General features: G+C 38.8%; 1 protein-coding gene across 2 annotated transcripts in view; it reads left to right on the top strand.

Annotated features, from left to right (window-relative positions):
• The first annotated feature begins 337 nt into the window (after positions 1-337).
• The window catches only part of PSMD14 (proteasome 26S subunit, non-ATPase 14), a 94793-nt gene continuing 72807 nt past the window's right edge, over positions 338-22323 (top strand). The window contains exons 1-3 of one of the 2 annotated variants that reach the window (XM_040971638.1): positions 338-520; positions 7862-7987; positions 10178-10229. In XM_040971638.1, the coding sequence (XP_040827572.1) occupies positions 10182-10229 (48 nt within the window). In that variant the 5' untranslated portion in view covers positions 338-520; positions 7862-7987; positions 10178-10181. The remainder of the gene's footprint in view (positions 521-7861; positions 7988-10177; positions 10230-22323) is intronic. The other variant, XM_040971639.1, reaches the window with a different exon arrangement.

A 22323-nucleotide genomic window follows, 5' to 3' on the forward strand; every position in this document is an offset into this window, starting at 1 on the left:
AGGTGACCAACTTAAGTCTAGTTCACATTTACCTCAGAGTTTCTGTGCAGGGCCGCCTTCGCGGTGGAGAACACAAAGAACGGGCTCTGGGTTACACCAAACCAACCAGTTCCCTGGGGGGACCTGCCGGCGTCCCCACAGCTCCGTCGCCGCCGGCCACAAGCCAACACGACCTTGGCGCTGCGAGAGCGGCCGGGACGCGAACTCGCGCCTCCTCCTCCCCGTCAGCCCCGGCGCCGCGCGTCGCTCCCGGGACTCTCCTCCCGCGTCGCCTCCAATTGGCCGTCGGGGGAACGGAAGCCGCCGCCGAGCGGCGAACCCGGAAGTGCTTCTCGGCGGAGGCCTCGGCGACTCTTTTGAATGGAATCGGGCTGATTCATCCCCGGTTCGCGAAGCCGGAGCCAGAATCGGGCCGGGTCCGAGCCGCCGCCGCCGCCGCTGCCGCTGCCTCCGCCGTCGCGTGACTGCCGCGGCAGGACGAGGGTCCAGACTGCGAACTCCTGCCCCTGCCTTGTTTCTGGTAAGGCTGAGAAGGCGGGCCCGGGAGGTTCAGGGAGGCAGCCACGCTAGGCCGCTGCCATCCACGGGCTTTCCTGAGTCATGTTGCCCAGCCGGAGAGCCGCCGGGGGCCGGGGACGTTCGAGAGGAGCCCAGGCTCGGGCGTCCTCCTAGCCGGTTCCTGGGAGTCTGTGCCGTGGTCGGGACTGGATGTGCTCTCCCTCTACTAGTTTCCCACGTTTTGGGAACCCGTCTGTCTCACCCGTGGGGAGCTCTTGTTTATGGCCTGTTTGTGCTCTGCATCGTTGATGCTGTGCGAAAAAACTTTAGACAGGAAGCATGGGAGAGGGAATAAAATTAACTTTCCCGTTAGTTGCATCCGTGCTGTAAGATCGATCCCTCCTGTAGTTTTAATTCGTTTTCCTCTTAGTGTTAGGTTTTCGACTCGGTCTAGAAAATAACCGAAACTTCTTGGAGATGCATGGGTTGCTAACCTTGAATATTAAGGTTACGCCTGTGCATTCATGTTCAGTCTCCTTATTGAGTAGCTGAGAAATTGATTACATTTCCCGCTTGCAGCAAAGTGGAAATCTTTTGCTGTGTGTTACTTCTTGGAACTTGCTTTTTCCTGAGGACTTTTTCAAAAGAATAAAAATCTGAACTTTTTGGAGAGAATCTCAAGCTAATTCTAGTTCCTGAGTGAGAGTTTCCAGAAATTAAAACGGTAACCAAAAGTTGTTCAAACATTTTCATGGGAAGATCGGAAGAGGCTTGAAAAGTTAGCTTAGAAAACGAGTTCTAGTGGATCCTCTGACTTTCCAATAAAAAAAAAAAAACCTTTAAAAAAAGAAATATAGTGCTAGTGTGAAAAATAGTATTTGTTGCTGCTCAGGGAAGTGTGTTTTTTGTGCTGCTGGTTTCCTGTGTGTGCGTAAAGTCAAGGACAAGTACTAATGATGCTGAAATAAAGCTGAACCCAGCTTCAGTGCAGATGAGTAGCATGACCAAGGGTTTCCAGTGGCCCATTTAAAGTTTAAATTATATGTATTTTAAACAAATGGCATGGGTTAAGCGATATTGTGGCTCAGAATTATTGACAGGTAAAGCGTGTTGAGTGAAGCAATAGCTGAAAAGCTGAAGTTGCCCCAGAACAAAATTAAATCTTTTTAAATTATTATTCTTTATTTTATGACACCATTTAATAGGCATTGGGGTCTGCCCACCCTCTCCCCACTGCTCCCTCCCCTCCCCATTGTCTCTCTTCCAGCCTTGCAGTTGGTGTCTTTGGTGTACCAAAGTTAAATCTTGCCAATTTGGAAGATTTCTTTCCTCTCATGGTGATTGGTTAATAATACTGCCATTGTAATATGTCTGATATGGATTCATCTAGTTTTGTAATTGCCATGTAAACTTTATGCTGCTTATTTAAATAGTTCAATACCACTTATTTGAAAATCAGTTACTTGAAATAGTTATACTTTTTTTTGTTTTCAATAACAATCTCACAGTTTTATGTTCACCTGTGAAAGTTTTGCTTGCATATTTTTGTGATTCTTTATAAATTTATCCCACCCTATTGTTCTCACTTGATATTTATTGCTATACTTTGTGATATTTTGGTGTCCCCATTTATGAAATGAGAAAATTAGAATTAATATCTTCCAGTTCTAAGATAATAATAACAATAATAGCATTTATTGAATAGCTAGGATGTTTGAATTTAATCTCATGACAGACTTGCAAAAAATATTACCCCCTTTTTAGAGACAAAATCAAGTTTAGAAGAAGGTATCTTGTCCAGATCATACAATGAGTAGTAGGTAAGTGATAAAGCCAGGATTCAAATCTAGGTTGACTGGAAGCCTTTCTTTGATATAGCTGGCCTTTTACAGTACATAATTTTTACAAGTTTGTGTCTTACTCCCCCTGCTTTCACATTGTATGCAGTTTCAGTGCAAACTGCTGTTTCTTGAGTCCATGAAACGGCTGTGGTTAGCAGATCCATAGTAGCTTTTTATAATTTTCCTTTTCTAAACCAGGGAAGACTTTTCAAATCTTGTTTGTATAATTAAGTTTAATGTTAACTCTGGAAAAAGTCCTTAAGAGTGAAAGAAGTTCTTAATTTCTCCAAAACAAAGTACAGAAGAATTAGAAATACAGTGTGATCACAAATTACAGTGGCACAACTTAAGGATTTGTCATCAGTTTGAGAAGTAATAGCATTTAAATGCAGAATGGATGGGGGAGTAAAAAATAAATAGAAAAGCAAGAAACAGAACAGTTAGCCTAGACAACTAAGGGCTTCATTATTTTGTTTGAATTTTATTAATTGAAAATAATGTGTCACTGGTGAAATGCTTGAAAAGTTATTAATTCCAGATAACACAATTTTTATGGGTTGACATTTTAGAGTTAGTCTTGATTCCATGCATTTCCTGTAAGTATGTGAGAATTGATTTAAATTCATTAGGAATAAAGTTGAACAGTATTTAGTTATGGTCAGGTAGTAACTAGAGGAATAAAAAGTTTAAAATCAACAGCCTTTGGAAGTTCTATTTATTTATTTATTTGTTTATTTTATGAATAAGGATCCTAAACATTATTGAGTACGTGACATTGTGTTAAATATAAATACTTAATTCATATTACCTGTAATATGTGAAGTAAAATTAGTCATATTCTAAATGACCTTTTGAGGACCCTGCTCTTTTTTTTCTTTTTTCATTTCTTTTATTGGAAACGCAGATACATACAGAGAGGAGCAGAGACAGAGAGAAAGATCTTCCTTCCATCTGATGGTTCACTCCCCAAGTGAACACAATGGCCAGTGCTGTGCCAGTCAAAAGCCAGGAGCCAGGAGCTTCTTCAGGTCTGCCATGTGGGTGCAGGGTCCCAAAGCTTTGGGCCATCCTTGACTGCTTTCCCAGGCCACAAGCAGGGAGCTGGATGGGAAATGGAGCTGCGGTGATTAGAACCAGAGCCCATATGGGATCCCAGCATGTGCAAGGCAAGGACTTTAGCTGCTAGGCTGACACACTGGGCCAAGGCCCCTGCTTTTTGACAGCTGTAACAATTTGCTGTATTTCTATATACCTTCTGTGTTGCTTTTATATTTAAGAATTTAAAGCATTTCCTTTAATGGTATGGCATAATACTTTATGAACTTTACTAAATTCTGAGTGATTCAGTTCCTTTTCTCCAGTGTGATTAATTTAGTACTCTGAAATAGGAGACTGATGTTTTGAAACCAGTGAGTAGCTAGCTATTAAGCAAGAACAATCTATGTTCATAAGATAGTGGTGCTAATGACAGCTTCTAGCTGCTCATGATGTATTTACCATATACCAAGCACATTAAAATATTTTGTTGTCTTTAATCTCTATGGACAGATGATACAGTTTGTGTCATTTTGCAGATGCGCAAACAGACTGAGAGTAGTGTTTGACTCAAAGACACAGACCCTAGGGGCTGTTAAGAGCCGGTGTTTGAATCCAGGCGCTCTATCTTATAAATAATGGCACCAGAAAAAAGTAGTCACATTTTCCATGTGCCTAGGCTCTGTGGACTCTCATTTTTGCTTTGTATCTTTTTGTTATTTTACAGAAAGATTTATTTACTTATTTGAAAATCGGACTTACAGAGACAGGGAGAATATCAGTTATGGAGTTAAAGAGAGAGAGTATAAATGTATGATAGTGCTGGTTTACTCCCCAGATGTCCACAATAGGCAATGCACAGCCAGGAAGCAGGGGCTTCTTTCCTGCCTCCCACATGGGTGGCACGGGCGCAGGCATTTGGGCCATCTTTTACTGCTTTTTGGAAGTCAATTAGTGGGGAGCTGGATTGGAAGCAGAACAGCCAGGACAAAAACCAGTAACCATATGGAATGCTCACAGTATAGGTGGTGGCTTTAACAACTATCCCACAGTGCTGGCCCCAATTTTTAGGTTATTTTATGAATAATATATAGAAATAAAAATAATGGAATAGAAATGCAGTTATATTAGAAATATTACTAAAGATTAAATATAACAAATATGTTTTTATTCTGTATTTTCCTGAAATCAAGGGTGTATGTACCTGAAGTATGCAATACTTTTTGTATTTGATTGTTCATCAAGTGTTATGCAGGCTCTTAAACCATATCTTCTTGTAAAGATCAGTTTGATATTTCAGATGTGAAACCACTAGACCCTGGTTTGTTGCTTCTTGTTCTTGTACTTGCAACGCTTTGTGTGTGTTTAACTATGTGTCAAGGGCCCGGTGCTGTGGCCTAGCAGCTAAAGTCCTTGCCTTGCACATGCTGGGATCCCATATGGGCACCATTTCTAATCCCGGCAGCCGCGCTTCCCATGCAGCTCCCGGCTCCTTGTGGCCTGGGAAAGCGGTCGAGGACGGCCCAAAGCCTTGGGACCCTGCACCCGTGTGGGATACCCAGAATAGAACCTGGGATCCTGACTTCTGATCGGCACAGCACTGGCCATTGCACTCACTTAGAGAGTGCATCATCGGGTGGAAGATCTTCTCTGTCTCTGCTCCTCTCTGTATCTTTGCCTTTCCAATAAAAGTAAATAAATCTTTCTAAATAAATAAATATGGGTCACTTAAAATTTAACTTCACCATTTTTAGTGTACAGTTATGTAGTATTGAATATATTCACATTGTGGTATAACCATCATCATCTGTAGAAGTTTTTATCTTCCCAGTTACAGTATTTCTGAAAATATTGGCAGCTCAAAGTTTTGCTGAAGAGTGGAGGGCCATTTTCTTTGGTCCATAATTGCAGAACATTTTATTTTTATGAAAATCAACTAGAATTAGTCCCATGAATTTTTGTTTGTTTTATACCTTTGCTCGCCTTTGTATAAACTTTAGCATTTGTCTATAGATGAATTGTATCTGCGTTGTAAAAGATTAAATAATATATTTCTTTAACAAAACAAACATTTGTTATAAAATAGTATGTTATGAAGTTCTTTATATTGTGAATGACTAATTGGATAAGAGTGCTATAACTTATTAAAATCTTGAGATATACTGCTGGTTGACCCCTTAAAATGATTCATTGAAAGGGGAAGTCACAAAATATAAAAATTAACCATTTTTAAGTGATCAATGTAATGCCATACAATTTATTCATAATCTTGTTCAGTCATTATCTCAATCTAGTTGTGTAGTACAGCCAGCATTCCAAGATGAAAATGACATTTAAGGAGTTTCTTCTCCATGTCATTCCTTCCCTTCAACCCACAACAATCAACAGTCGTTAATCTGTGTTCTCTGTGGATGAATTGGATGTTTCATATAAATGAAATGGCAATATATACGGCCTCTGTGCTTGACTTCTTTTACCTAGCATAGTGTTTTGAAGTTAAACTAAGTTGTAACATGTATCAATACTTCATTTCTTTATAACAGAATTATATTTAAAACATGTTGTATGGGTATAGTAAAGTTTGTTTATCTATTCTTCATTCCATCTTCATTCCATAGTAAAGTTTGTTTATCTGTTTTCATTCCATGGTCATGTAGACAGACTGTTTCTACCTTTTGTTGTGAATGGCCATGTTATTAAGATGCATATACATGTGTTTGGAGTACTTAACTTTCAATTCTTTGGGGTTGTATACCTAGCTCTGGTAATGTTTGATCATAATAATTCTGTATTTAAATTTTTAAAAAATTTTTATTTAATTTGAAAGACAGAAAGGCTGGAGACAGAGACTGCTGTTCCACTCCACAAATGTACACAACAGCCAGGGCTAAGCTAAGCCAGGAGCCAAATCACACTGACAAGGACGGGGTACTTGAGCCGTCACGTGCTGCCTCCCAGGCTGTGTTAGTAGGCAGCTGGAATAGGGAGCAGAGCCAGAACAGGCAGTCATATGTTTTTTATGAGCATGATGGGGTATGTGCTCCTGGCATCTGTGGCATAGTGGCCTCAGGGATGCCACTAAACACTCTGTGTTGAACAGTCTGGCCCCAACCCCAACAAAACAAATTTGGTTTCGATTGTCAGTAGTAGGACAGTTGGTAAACCCTTGCTTATACCAATAATTTTAGTGTCACTACTAGACACTAGAATACTGTTTTCTGTGGGAGTGTTTTTGCATTTACTTTGCATTTACTGAAATTTTTTTCTCTGTCAATTTTTCCCTTTTCATAAACTAAAAAATGCTGAATTCTCAACTTTCAATGAAAGCTAAAAAACAGCTTACAGTGATGATATCAGTTTTTTTTTTGTTATCATGAATCCTTCATCTCCAAGCATTAGCATCCCATATAGGTGTCAGTTCCTCAGTGACCTGGAAAAAGCTCGTGGCTCCTGGCTTCGGATCAGCTCAACTCTAGCTGTTGTAGTGGTTTGGGCATGAACCAGAGGATGGAAAATCCTTTTCTGTAACTCTGCCTTTCCAATAAAAACAAATAACTCTTTTTTTTTTGAAAGGCAAATATAAAGAGAAAGAGAGAGAGAGATAAACACATCTTCAGTCTGCTGGATCACTCCCAAAGTGGCTGTCATGGCCAGAGAGAGCTTTGCTGATTCAAAGCCAGGAGCCAGGAGCTTCTTCCGGGTCTCCCATGTGGGTGCAGGGTGCCAAGGCTTTGCGTTGTCCTGCCCTGCTTTTCCAGGCCATAGGCAAGAAGCTTTAGGGAAAGTGGGACAGCTGGGAGGCGAACTGGTGCCCATATGGGATCCTGGAGATGCAAGGCAAGGATTCAGCCACTGTGCTATTGCCCTTGGCCCAAATAAATCTTTTTAAATATACCTTGACAATATAATACTACCAAGTAATCTTTAAAACAAATCTTAAAAAAAAGGAATCTGGTTTGGCAACACAAGAACTGAAGAATGGTGTAATAGCTGTAATTTATTACTACACTAACAATTCTTAATAGTCTACTTTCTTGTTATGTTAGTTTTTTTTTAACATAGTTGGGAATAATTGATTTTTAAAAAATGAAGTGATTTTTTTAGGTTGATGAATAACAAACTTTTAAGATCCAAGATAGTAATATCAGTAAGATTCTGTAATAAGTCATAGATTTGTAATGAAGTGTAATTAAACAATAAAATAATTATATGATATAATTTTCTTTTTAAAAAATCAGTGAGTTTTTGTTTTTTGAAAAAAGAATTCTAGAAGAATTAGAAGTCATAAAATATTCACCCTCAAAATTAATGTACAAAGTGCCAGCAATATTTGGATCTAAGGTAAATAATCCATGTGTATTGGTAGATCACTCCATACTCTCAGAAAATGATGAAAACTTAATTTGGATTGTAATAATATCTTTAGGAGTCTTGCTTTTAGAAGATTTTGGTTTAAAGTTTTTAATTTTCAAAATAATTTTTTTTAGGGGAGAAAAAAAAACACCTGGAAAAATTTTGCCTGCCGAAATTGGCAGGAGCTTGAATTAAGAAGAATTTTGTCAATTTCAACAAATTGAAGAGTAACACCTGTAAGGGTTGTAGCCATTGATCAGGTGAGGCTTAAGAATGTGTTTTACTTTGAATGACTCTTTCAAGATATGAAAATGTATTACTTTTAACAGATACCAGATTATGGATATGTGTGATAGATAGCCAGATTTTTAAAAACTAGTGTGATTTAGAATAATTATCAATATATTTTACTTCCAAATGTTAGTATTTTTATAAAACCTGGTTATCTTAAATGTTTTGATTTATTAAATATTGTTTTCCTATTTGCTGACACATCTAATTTTGTTAAAAACACAAATTTGACCTGCCAGTTTTTTTTCCCTCTGCTCCCCACATCGCTCTTGAATGTTCACAGCATCTGGAGTCTATATAAAGTCATCAAAAACAACATAGGGGGAACAGATAAACTGAACACAGCTGGGAATTGACTTTGGCCTAGAACTTGCACGCGTGCGCGCATGTGTGTGTGTGTGTAAGCTAGTGCATGCATATGCTGATGTTGAAGTTTGTTAGCTAGAAGTATGTGTGTGCATAAAAGAGTACGTGCATATGCTGATGTTGAAGTTAGCTTGAAGTGGTCCAAAATAATTTTTTCTTCTTTTGGTAATATGTTGTAGACAAATGTACTCAATATTAAATAAACAGAATTTGTTGTTGCTGCTGCTGTTCTTAATTTTTTTTCTGACTTAAAAAAGTTTTGCACATTGTGTCCCATATTAGTCAAGGAATTTTGTAGCAATTTGATGGAGCTTTTATTTGTAAATATTGCTCTTAGGAGGATGAGTAAAAGTTTTAAACAGGTAATTGATCTGTCAAGTTTTTCTTAAATGTCTTTGCATTTTTAAAAGTGAATGTATCTGTTATAAATTTCAAAAACATCATGTTGAATGAAACAAGCCAGAAACAAGAAGTATTGGATTCCTTTTATACGGAGTTCAAAAACAGTAGAGATAATCTGTAATGGGAGTGTTAGCATTCCATGTTTTTGGGTGGTACAGACTGGAAGGGGGCGTGAGAAGCATTTCCAATGTGCCAGTAATGTTCTGACTAGTAAAACAGCATTATAAATTATTTTAAAAAATCAGTGAAGTTGAATTAAATGTGATATTTCAAGTAGTTCATGGAGAAGCTAAATTAAAAGTTTATTTTGGTTCTGAATATTTTGAAATCCATACGTGGTTTTTCATGGCATGCATTTTCCATGAACTTCTTGAAAAACCTCTCATGGAATTGTAGCAATACCATTTTCTAAAGCAAAGTTTAGGGAAAACGTGACTTTCAAGACATAGTGGTAATTTTCAGATAGAAAACAAAATGTTTTAAGTTTTAAAGTATTTATAGTGTTACTAATTTTTGCATTTAGACTTTTTATGTGTTTGAGGCCATTTAAACGCCCTTGACATTTATTTCCTTCATCTATGACTTTTTCAACACTTCCAACAGTATATTCTGCAGTTATTCCAAACATTAAGAATTTTTAAATCAGATTGATATTTTAAAATTAATCAGCTTTATTGATGAATTTGGAAATTATAGTTTGAGGTCAAAATTTGTGTTTCCTTTGTGAGAAAGGCATGTAGTTTTACAACATCCAAAGTAACACAAAATATCTTTGTAGGTTCTAGAATACTTCCTTAGTGCATTTAATGTTTACTCTATTGTATTTCTTTCGGTATAATGAGTTCATTTTATGAAAAGCCTTTGATGCTAATTCAGAGATCCATAATCTACTCACAGTGTCTTTCACATGGAGTTTTGATGATAACTGACAAGCTGTAAGTTAATTAGCACAGAACTTACTAATGAGGATGTTAAAATTTAATTTAAAAGTGAAGATTTTTATTTGTACACTCTGGACAAATTGAAGGAAATTCAATCATACATATGATAAGCATTTCAGGCACTTTTTCCTCATTCAGGTACTTTACTAGGTAACAAAAAGAAAATATAATTAACTTAATGATAGCAAAGTTTTGAAAGTACGCTAAGATTGCTTGTCTTTAAAACTGGGGATAACCCAAAACCAAAGCAGTAAAATAAGGTCTGTTAATTAGCATGGAAGACAGCTTCTTGAATTAATATGTGGTGTTAATTAACAGGAAGTCTGATGTTGTGTTGTAATTACCACCAATATTTTTGACATACTGAGTGACTGAAGGTGAATTTTATAGATAGCAATTGAGTAAACACTTTTGTGCTTAGGAACGTTTTCCTTTGTTTCTGTTTTCTAGAAATATGGACAGACTTCTTAGACTTGGAGGAGGTATGCCTGGACTGGGTCAGGTTAGTACTTAGACCATGAATATTTCTTTGTATGCAAACTATAAGCCTTACTTGTAGTTATTGAAAAGAGAAAAAAATCACCCCCAAGAAAATTACCTAACTGTTAACCTATGGTAAGAACCTTTGCTTTTTGTTGGGTAATGTAGTACAATGCTAAATAACACAGAGATGAGATAACATTTTCTATTTTATTAATTCATTTTTCTTCCAGGAATAATAATTTTCTCTGCTTCCTTTGTTTCAAATTTTGGGATATGTGATACTACTAAACTTGTCTATCAGAAAAAAAATCAAAATACCTTATTTTACATTTACAATAAATAACATAAAAAAACCAAAACGCAGCATACACTTTACAGAACACTGCCTCCTAGAATATTTGTTTGTGTGGTCCTAACATTGATAAACTCGTCTTTGTAATTATGATAGGTGGCTTTTTCAGTACAATATCTCCATTTCTGTAAATAGAGTATACAAATACATTCTTATTTAAATTCAGCGAGCTTTCAGTTATTTTAATATCATTTCGATCCATGCTGTTGGGCAAATGACACTTAGACTGATTTCTCTATTAGATTATGTGTGTACTTTGAGCAAAGAAGAATTTCTGCTTTTTTGCATTTCTGTGTGGTTAACTTCCTAGTTAATTAAGAAGAGAGTCTCTTCGCAAGACTTTATGTAATGCAGTATGCCCAATGGTCACCATTGGAACATTTTTAGTTATCAGCTTATCCTCATTTCTGTGTTAGTTGTCAGTGACTTACTGTATGCAACATGTTTTTGTTTTAGTTTTAGAAACACTTTTATTAGGAGAGCTCTGGTTAGGTTTGATACTGTTTAAGACCCAGTTCCTTTTTAGAAAACTGATACCTTATCTGTGATTTTTGCATATTGCATATTTGAATTGACTTTATGTATTTTTGTCTACTTTTGTTTTCTGAGTATTTCTTATGATTCTGTACTGTCACAATTTATTTTTGATTCTTCGTTTTTGTAACATCTGTGTAATCCATTCTCAGTGCTTAGGTCTCTAGGATCTTGACGTTTGAAAGCTTCTTCCATTCTAGTTTAGCTTATAACAGTTTTCTAATTTACTCTGATCTTAGCAATAATAACATTAAATCATAAAAAAGTCAGAAATTAACTGAGGTGATATGTAAATTTACCTGTAGGCTAAGGGTAAAGTTACCAGCTTAGGGCAGGTGCTGTGGTATAGTGGGTAAAAGTGCTGCCTGTAGTGTTGACATCCTATGTGTGAGCTGGTTTGAGTCTCAGCTGCCTCACTGCCCAGCAGGCTCCCTACTAATGTGACTAAGAATGCAAGTGAAGATGGCTCATGTCCTTGGGACCCTTTACATATGTGGGAGACTTGGAAGAAGTTCCCTAGCTCCTGGCTTTGGCCTGGCCCCACCCCAGGCATTGCAGCGATTTGTAGAATAAACCAGCTGATGGAAGACCTCTCACTCTGGGTGCAGAGTCCCAAGCACATGGGCTATCTGCTTCTTTCCCAGACTAAGCAGGGAATGAATGGGAAGTGGAGTGGCTAGGACATGAACTAGGCGTCCCTGTGTGATGCTGGCACTTGTAGGCAAAGGATTAGTTTATTGAGTCACAGCACCGGCCCATTTTTTTTTTTTTCCTTTTTCAAGAGTTTATTTCCTTATTTGAAAAATGAAAACTGAATATTTTGTCAGAGAATTTCTTAAATCATAGTCTGGCTTTAATTGGTAAAATGTCTAAGTATGTCTCTTAAGATATTTATTATTTTATTGGAACGTCAAATTTACAAAGAGAAGGATCCCAAGGTTTTGTGCTGTCCTTGACTGCTTTCCCAGGCCACAAGCAGGGAGTGGAGGGAAAGTGGGGCAGTTGGAATATGAACTGGTGCCCATATGGGATCCCGGTGATTGCAAGGTGACAACCTTTAGCCACTAGGCTACTGTGCTGGGCCCGGGTCTAAGTATTTTTTCATAGCAATATTCAACACTTGCTGCTCTTTTGGCTTAAAGATGTTTTGTTTTGCTCCATATTGGGTATATAATTCTGACGGTGTTCCAAACTTAATCTCAGAATCATTGGTAAAAGTTCATTTCTCCATAAAATTGTTCTTACCTATCCTGCCAGCTGCCCTTCAGGCATTTCTGGTCCACCCATAGTTTATAAATTTGGAGGTTTCCACAATTCCCTCGGGTTTGGTAACTTGCTAGAACTCACAAAACTCAAAGGAAGTGCTGTAATTATAATTGCAGTTTTATTATCAGGGATACAGATCAGAAGGACTCATGAAATAGAGACCTAGGAAGCCTGGGAGGAGATGGAGATTTGTCCCTGTCCTCATAGAGGAGTCAGGGAGTCACCTGCTCTGTGTCCACAGCTAGGAAACTCTGCCTGCTTAAGCGCCACATTTTTGTTTGGACTGAATTAGATGGACACCATTGACTTAAATAATTAGTCATATATTTGGACTCAGCCTCCAGCCTTCCTTCTTTGCTTTGCAATGAGTCTAACTATAACTCTCAACCTTCTAATCCACATAACTTGTTGGTGTTTATGGTGGGTGACATGGCTCCATCCTAAAAGGAACCCACCATGAATTATTAGCATAACAGCAGTACTCCTATGATTAACTAAACTCAAAGGGTTTTGAGGCAATAGATACTTCGTATAAACACCAAATTATTGTACAACAAAAACATTATTTTCTAGCCTTATCTTTATCGTTTGTGTTAAAATAATACAATATTATATTTGAATTTTTCTTTTTGTGTTATTTGTTATTTGAGAGGTAGGAAGCTCCAATCTGCTGGTTTACTCATGAGATACCTGCAGTGGCCTGGGCTGGGTCAGATTGAGGTCAGAAGCCAGCCCTTGTCTGTCTCTTGTTGTCAGTGAGTGACTCAACTATTTGAGTCACCCACTGCTGCTATTCAGGATGCGCATTAGTGAAAAACTGGAATTGTGAGTGGAACGGAAATGTGAATCCTAGGGATTTGGGATGTGGGCATCCAAACAAGTCATTGTAAAAACTAAGTTAAGGGCCCAGCTCCGTAGGTTCATGGCTAAAGTCCTCACCCTCACCTTGCATGCATTGGGATCCCACATGGTTGCTGGTTCATATCATAGCAGCCCTGCTTCCTATCCTGTTCCCTGCTTGTGACTTGGGAAAGCAGTAGAGGATGGCCCAAGGCCTTGGAACCCTGCACCATGTGGGAGACCTGGACAAAGCTCCTTGCTCCTGGCTTTGGATTGGCTCAGCTCTGACTGTTGCAGACTGAAGATCTTTGCCTCTCTTCTCTGTATATCTGACGAATATATACAGAGAAAAGACAAAAAGATACCTTCAGGCCAGGCCCAGCATGGTGGCCTAGTGGCTAAAGTCCTTGCCTTGAATGTGCTGGGATCCCATATGGGCACAGGTTCAGATCCCGGCAGCCCTGCTTCCCATCCAGCTCCCTGCTTATGGCCTGGGAAAGCAGTTGAGGTTGACCTGAAGCTTTGGGATCCTGCAACCATGTGGGAGACCCCGAAGAGGATCTGGACTCCTGGCTTCTAACTGGCTCAGCTCCAGCCATTGTGGTCACTTGGGGAGCGAACCATTTGGACGAAAGATATTTCTGTCTCTCCTCTCTGTACATATTTGACTTTGCAATAAAAATAAACAGATCTTAAAAAGAAAATACCTTCAGGCCCAGCAGAATGGCTTAGTGACTAAATCCTCACCTTGCACGTACTAGGATTCCATACGGGTGCCAGTTCTTTTCCTGGCTGTTGAACTTCTCATCCAGCTCCTTGCTTGTGGCCTGGGAAAACAGTTAAGGATCACCCAAGTCCTTTGACCCTTGTTCCCATGTGGGAGACCCAGAAGAATCTCCTGGCTCCTGGCTTCAGATCAGCTCAGCTCTAGCAGTTGTGGCCACTTGGGGAGTTCATCAGAGGATGGAAGCCCTTTCTGTTTCTCCTCCTCTCTGTATATCCACCTTTCCAATGAAAATAAGTAAATCCTAAAAAGCAAAAAAACATACAAAGATGAGAGATCTTTTCGTCTGCTGGCTCACTTCCTAAATGGCTACAATGGCCAGAGCTTGGCTACTCTTGCCAGAGCAAGACTGGTCCTTAGCTAGGAGCCAGCTTTATCCCACAAAGCCATGGCACTGGTCCCACATTTCTTGTATTTTAGGTCTTGTAACCTTGGTTGTTTTGGAAGTGTTTTGGAGGTATCTAATCTTCATCCTGTCTAATCTCCTGTCTCCAAATAGGAAATGGTTGTTTTTCCAAATCTAATTCATATTTTCCCTTTAATGTTCATTTATTTTCTTAGACTATTTCTATTCTCATTTTTGATTTATATAGAACGAGTGGATTTCACATTTTTTATAACACAGATTTAGAAACGTAGGAGTTCCACCCTCCTTCTTCCTCCCTCCCCCTCCGCGCGCCTTTTCACTCTCTCTCTCTCTTTTTTAAGATTTATTCTTTCTTTATTGGATAGTCAGATTTACAGAGGGAAAGAAATGCAGAGAAAAAGATCTTCCATTCACTGATTCATTCCCCAAGTGAACATGGCAGTCAGAGCTGAGCTAATCTCAAGCCAGGAGCCAGGATCCTCCTCAGGGTGTCCACATATTGGGTCATCCTCAACTGCTTTCCAAGGCCACAAGGAGGGAGCTGGATGTGAAGTGGAGCAGCCAGGACATGAAGCGGCATCCATATGGATCCCGGAGCGTACATGACGAGGACTTTAGCCACAGGCTACCTCACCAGGCCCTCTTACCTTCTGCTATGTCAGCTGACTGCCCACAAAGGTGTTTAAATCTTCAATATTTAAGAAATGAAACTCCATCTTGCTTTTAAATGATTTCTCCTATTTGTTTTTAGAATTCCTGAAATAACTACACATTTTCTACTTTATCTATTCACTGTCATGAAAATATACTCTGCCCTCTTATTCCGTTACTATTTTGGCATTGCTGAGTTTGCCAAAGGTATTGGACTTGTTTGATTTCTTTTTTCATTGAATTTCAATACTGCACACCAACTGCCTTAAGCTTCCTCTTCCATTGTCATTTGTCATGCTTTTTTATAGTTCAGTATTCTTGTTTTCGTATACACAAAAGTAACTTGCTTTGTATGATATATTTTTATTTATTTTTAATTTGAAACACAAATTTTAAATATAGAGGAGGAGAGACAGAGAGAGATCTCCTATATGTTGATTTATTTTCCAAATGGCCAGTGTCCAGAGCTGAGCTGATATGAAGCTTTCCAGCTTCCTCCAGTTCTGCCATGTGGGTGCCATGACCCCAGGACTTGGGTCATCCCTCACTGTTTTCCTAGGCCATAATCAGGGAGCGAGATGGGAAGTGGAGCAGCTAGGACACAAACCAGTGCTTAAAGGGAGAGAATTAGCTAATTGAGTGATTGCACTGGTCCCAACAATGGTATTTATAAGTCTAACTTAGCTATAATTTGGGTTTTTCCTGCAAAAAGGGGAAAATGAGAGCTAATTGACAAGGTAATATTTGAGTTATGTTTTCAAATAGCAAGGCCAATGTGAAAAAACTAGAGTTTGGATTATGCAAGAGGACATATGAAAGAAGCTGGTGAAGAAATTTGAGTAAGTTAGGAAAGGTGTTAACTGCTCCATAAATGTTACATGAAATTTCAAGAAACTTCTTTTTCTAGTAGGCTTTTGAGGTGATTTAATCTGGTTTTGAAAAGTAATTCTAGTGTACTTTGGAGAATAATTAGGGAAGAGATAATTGGAAAACTTAACCCATCAAAATTGTATGAAATATTTGTATCTTTTCTACCTTCTAGGCATATAATAGTATTATACTTTGCTATCTTCATTAAAGTTAGTCTTACCATGATTTTGTTTTGACTAAGATGTATTGAGAAGTTTTCAAGTCACTTTTAGTTGGAAATGATAAGAACCAGTGTGTGCTTTGTTTGCAATAGAAAGCATAGGAAAGAGTCCCTTGGCTAGATCCCTAAGTGAGAGTAACATACTCTGCAAGTTTTGAAACAAAGTCTGAAATCCTGTGATTTTTGTGTGAAGTACCCTGTTTTGTCTCCCATTTTAAGGCACACATTGTGGGGCAAACAAAACAGTACAGTGCTAATTTTAGTAAGGTGTCAGTTTATATTTTTCTCATACATACCATTGTAATTTTGAGAAGAAAAAGGGAAAATACTGTTAGTGAGAGATCCCAGAAGGTTATCTGAATATGGTAAGATACAGCCTGCGTTTTAGAGAGCAATTATAGGTACTGTGTTTGTTTGTTTATTTATTTATTTATTTATTTTTCCAATTTGTTTTAATTTGTTTGAAAGGCAGAATGACTGGCTCATCACTTAAATGAAAGCAATTGCTGGGGCTGGGCCAGGCCAGAGCCAGGAACTCTGTTGGGTTCCTCATTTGGATGGCATGAATCCCAGCTACTTGAGCCACTATTTTCTGATTCCTAGGATTTACACAAGCAGGAAGTTGAAGTGATACTTGATTTGAGGCAGTCAAGTAAATATGCGATAGTGGTAAACCAAGAGGCAGTTCACCCATTGTGCCTCCACAGTGACCACCCCATGTGCCTAGAATTTTTCTTTTACTCATGTAGTGGGTATAGTGACATAGGTTAAGCTGCTGCCTGCAATGCTAACGTCCCATATGACATCATTTGAGTCTTGTCTGCTTCACTACTTCCATTCCAGCTGCTTGCTAATGGTCTGGGAAAACAACAAGTTGGCCCAAGACCTTGGTCCCTACAACCCACCTTGGAAGATTTGGCTCCAGCTACCCATGTGGGATGCTAGCTTTGCAAGCAGCAGCTTAACCTGCCCCTGGCCCCAGCCCTCACTAAATTCATGGGAAAGGAGGGAGGAAAAATGAAAGCAAGAGAATTCAGTAGCACTGAATAACATTAAATGGTGTCTTTCTTTTGTACTTTTATTAAAGGAAGCCACCAACTAAAACAATGTAATTCATTTTAATTTCTTATTCAATGCTTCATGCCTTACAGATGTTCTATATCATTCCAAGTCTTGCATTTGAAGGAGTTAATAACACTGGGTAGTTTGCCATACTGTATCTTGCAGGACCTTCTAAAAGATTGTCATTGCAGTCAGTTGCAAAACCATTGGAGATTGTTGAGCAATGGAGTTAGGCCTACCACACTTGGATTTTTAAAGCATCTGGCTGCTCTGGAGATGACATGTAGAAAACCAACACTGGAGGAGAGAAAAAGTAGCTAGCTGCTACAGCAATGTTTTAAATTAAGTTACAAATTATTATGTTTTGTGATTATTCTATATTTTTCTGCTGTAGAAATGCTGTGGCATAAGCCATCTGATTAATGTGTACAATTAGTCTTTGTTTATACCTATCACCTTTGAAATTAAAGGTGTTATTTTGCACTATGGTGTAGCATGAAAATGAGCAAATTTTTACCGAAGACTTTTTATGAGTTTTTATGTTCCTTGAGTTCTTTAACCTGGCTTTATCAGTAGTATTCATATAATGATAGGTGCTTCTGGGTACTTTTTTTTTTTTAAAGCTTTCCCTCCTTGTATTCCTTGAGTATCTGGTAATCTTCCTTTGTACATTGTAAGAAGCCTTTCTACGCATTGATAAATCTGCCATTTGCATTATTATTAAGTTGGGAAAGGTCAATACTTTTTTCTTCTTTTTTTAAAGATTTATTTATTTTTACTAGAAAGGTAAATCCACAGAGCAAAGGAGAGACAGATCTTTCGTACACTCATTTACTCACTGAATGACTGCAACAATTGGAGCTGAGCCAATCCAAAACTGGGAGCCAGGAGCTTCTTCCTGGTCTCCCAAGCAATTGCAGGGTCCCCAGGGTTTGGACTATCCTCCTGTGTATTCCCAGGCCACAAGCAGGCAGCATGATGGGAAGTGGAGCAGCTGGGGCATGAACCAGTGCCTGCCCATACGGAAAACTGATCCTTGTAGGTGGAGAATTAGTCAGTGATGGCATTGCATAGGCCCCAGGTCAAGACATTTTAATTGTTTTCTTTCTTTGCTTAATTACAAATGAGTCAATAGTGATTTTGCTTTAGAAACAAAGCAAAGATACAAGATGTTTTTCCATTTGTTGCTCTTGTCAGGTTATAATTTTTCTATTTTTAAAAGTATGCGTCCTGATCATTCCATGGATGAACTCATTCTGATGTTTATAGTGTAGAAAATTAAGGAAAAGGTCAGGTCAATAGCAAGCTAATTAGAGCACAGTGTTTGTAGCTGTCACTGAAGTGTAATTCTTGTAAGCAGACAGGAAGTCCCATGAAACGGGTGCTCCTGAGAGGTCTCAGATCAGCTTGTGAGGATTCTCAAGTAAGGGAAAAAAAAAACAAGGAACAAATTCCTGGTGGATACATTCAAGTAAATTCTTGTCATTTTTTGGCAAATTCGAATTGTGACAGGTCTTTTGGGGGAAACTTATGATGCTGAATTTCCATTTTTTCTTTAAAAAATTATTTATTTATTTGAAAGGCAGAGTTACACAGAAAGGAAGAGACCAGAGATATCTTCATCTGTTAATTCATTCCCCCAAGTGGTTACAGTGGCCGGAACTGGGCCAGGCCAAAGTTAGGGGTCCAAGCCTATTTCTATCCTCTGCTGTTTTGCCAGGCACATTAGCAGGGAGCTGGATAGGAAGTGGCACAGCCAGGACTTTAACCAGTGCTCCTATGGAATGCTTGTTCCCCCAGGCGACAGCGTTAACTGCTATAGTGCAGTGCTGGCCCCTCTCTCCAATTCTTGTAAGACTTATTTATTTGAAAGACAGAAAGAGATCTTTCATTCACTATTTTACTCTGCAAATGACCGTAACACCTGGGCCTGGGCCAGAGCAAAGCCCAAAAGCTAGAACTCCTTGAGGAGTCCGAAGTGGTTGCTATGATCCAAGCAGTTGGGACGTTTTGTGTTGCTTTCTAAGCCACCTTAACTGTGCCGTGGATCGGAGGTGAAGCAGGCAGGACATGAACCAACCCTCAGTTGGGATGTATGTGTTGCAAGTTGTAGATTAACCCACTCTACCACAGTGCCAATCCCTGATTTTCTTTTCTTTTTTAAGATCCATTTATTTTTAATAGAAAGATTTACAGAGTGAAGGTGAGACAGGGAGAAAGTGCTCTTCCATCAGCTGGTTCATTCCCCAATGGCTGCAGTGTTACAGCCGAGTTGATCCCAAGCCAGGAGCTTGGAGTTGTTTCTGGTCTTCCACATGGATTCAGGGTCCCAAGGTTTTTGGCCATCTTCTGCTGCTTTACCAGGCATAAACAGAGAACTGAATGGAAAGTGGACCAGCAGGGACAAGAACTGGTGCCCCTAATATGCCGTCACTGGCAGGCAAAGGACTAGCCAATTGAGCCATCTCCCACTGCCTGCTGCCCCACTGACTTTCTATTTTGATGTAGAATTCTGATAATAAGTTTTGTTAAATTCTTTAGAACATAAAAGGAGTGGTGATGTATTTTTCAGTTATAATAAAATGGTTCTGAGGAGTTAGTAAGTTTCTCTTAGATTAAGGGAAAATCAAAATTATGAAAAAAAAAAAACGAACTCTTTAAGGCATAAATCCAAAAGTCAAAGACAGGATGAATCTTAGGTTAATACCATGTTTAAAAGAAAGAATAGGGCCCGGCGTGGTGGCGCAGTGGTTAAGGTCCTGGCCTTGCATGCCCGGGATCCCATATGGGCGCCAGTTCTAATCCCGGCGGCCCCTCTTCCCATCCAGCTCCCTGCCTGTGGCCTGGGAAAGCAGTCCAGGACAGCCCAGAGCTTTGGGATCCTGCACCCACGTGGGAGACCCGGAAGAGGCTCCTGGCTTCGGATCGGCATAGCATCGGCCGTTTTGCTCACTTGGGGAGTGAATCATCGGACGGAAGATCTTCCTCTCTGTCTCTCCTCTCTGTATATCTGCCTTTCCAATAAAAAAAATAAATAAATCTTTTAAAAAAAAAGAGAGAAAGAATATATGGGATGAGAGACAAGAAGATACCTCTGTCTAAATGGAAAACTACGACATTGAGCATAATCTCAATATTCCTAATTTTCTATTATATCACAAAAGCCAGCCTGTGTCAGTTCTTCCTATAGTCTCAGCATTTTTTTTTAACATGTTTCATCGCTTGGTTACATTGCTGATTTTGCACTTTTAGTTTCCAGTCTTGTAACATAAATTGTAAATTTGTAACTCATATTAACATTTTGATAGTTCTCCAGGTTTCATATTAATTTAAAGTCTGGGCAGGTAGGGCTGTGCTCTTTACTACAGAGCACATTCAAGGTGGTTCTTTGCATCTTTGTGAGTTGTTTGGATTGAATGCTGTGAAAAAGCCAGACCAGGGCAGTACTCTCTGTGGAGGGGCCTCCTAACTGATTTCCAGACTGTTCTGGGAATTTTTCAGTTTCCCTTAGAAAACTGAATGTCTATGAAGGGAGGGCATGATTATGATAGTTCAACTTTTCTCTTACTCATTATAAATAATGTCCCTTCTTTGTTATATAGTCCTTTATTCCTTAGTGTTACAGATACTAGAACTTGAGTAGTTAAAAGCAGAATGCTTGTTAAGAGTATATACCAGAAAGATTGAAATCCAGTTTTTCAAAGTACTCCATTCTGTTTTATAAGAAACTAGAAACTGGGCCCAGCGTGATAGCATAGTGGTTAAAGTCCTTGCCTTGTACACGCCAGGATCCCATATGGGCGCCAGTTCTAGTCCCGGCAGCCTTGCTTCCTATCCAGCTCCTTGCTTGTGTCCTGGGAAAGTAGTTGAGGATGACCCAAAGCTTTGCGACCCTGCACGCGCTTGGGAGACCTGGGAGAGCTCCTGGCTCCAGGCTTCAAATTGGCTCAGCTCCAGCTGTTGCGCTCACTTGGGGAGTGAATCACAGGGTGGAAGATCTTCCTCTCTGTCTCTCCTCCTCTCTGTATATCCGTCTTTCCAATAAAAATAAATAAAAAAAAGAAACTGATAAAAAATTAAAAACCAGGAATCTTTTTACTCAAAGAGAAACTAATTTCATTATTCAGTAGAATGTTTCTTTTCATTTTTTCAGTTATTTTGCTAATTTAAAGTGTATAAAGTTAAAAAAAAACATTTATTATTATTTATTCATTTGAAAGCCAGAATAACAGTGAAAAAGAGAGAGAGAGAGAGAGACACCTTCCATCTTCTGGTTCACTCCCAAAAGGTTTACAACAGCCAGGATTGGATGAGATCAAAGCCAGGAACCAGGAACTGCATTAATTTTTCTTTTGTGAGTGATGAGGACTGAAATACCTGAGCTGCCTTCTGCTTCCCAGGCACCTTACAGCTGCGTAGGAAGAAACAGAGTAGCCAGGACTTGAGGTGACAGAGTGCTGCTCCCAAGTGGCAGCTCCAATTGTATGGCAACATAGGCCCTAAAAGGATATTTTTCTATTCCCATTTATATAACTATGTGTACATGGGGATGATTTTTGGTTTTACTTTAATTTATACCTTGTTATACAGTATTTGGCTATTGTTTCCACTTTTATATTTTGGTGGTTAAGAGAACCTACATACTTTGAAAATTCAAGACTCTCCTATAGAATCTATAGAAGTAGGAGCAGAGGAGAATCAAATAGACAAATGCTAAGTACCTTCTGTGCTTTGATATGAAGTATTTGTGTATTGCTTTTGTAATTTAAACATTACAACAGGGGATGATTATTTCCTTGTTAAAGGATCAAGTCACAGGTGGAGCTAGAGTTGGAACACAAGTTTTTCTGATGCCAAAGCCTAATCTACTTCAGCAGTTCTGCAGGTAGATAAAATCTACTGTTGCCACTGGCTACTTGCTTCATAAATTAGTTAAACTTAGTCATAACTTTGTTTAACATGTAGATGAAGAATAAGGTATTTGCTTTTTAAATTTTTTGATACTTAAAATGTCTAGGAGGATTTCTCTTTGTTTGGAGATGTGAAACTTGGTCCATGTTTTGAGTAATTAAGAAATGAAGGAATATTTAGCTTTTATTCCCTAGACAATATCTGTCTTGAAACATTGAAAGAAGTAGAATTTACAATTAGGATAACTTTTAAGAAG

The sequence above is a fragment of the Ochotona curzoniae genome, unplaced genomic scaffold (genome assembly GCF_017591425.1).
Source record: "Ochotona curzoniae isolate NIBS_2020 unplaced genomic scaffold, NIBS_Ocur_1.0 contig_2210, whole genome shotgun sequence".
Lineage (NCBI taxonomy): Eukaryota > Metazoa > Chordata > Mammalia > Lagomorpha > Ochotonidae > Ochotona > Ochotona curzoniae.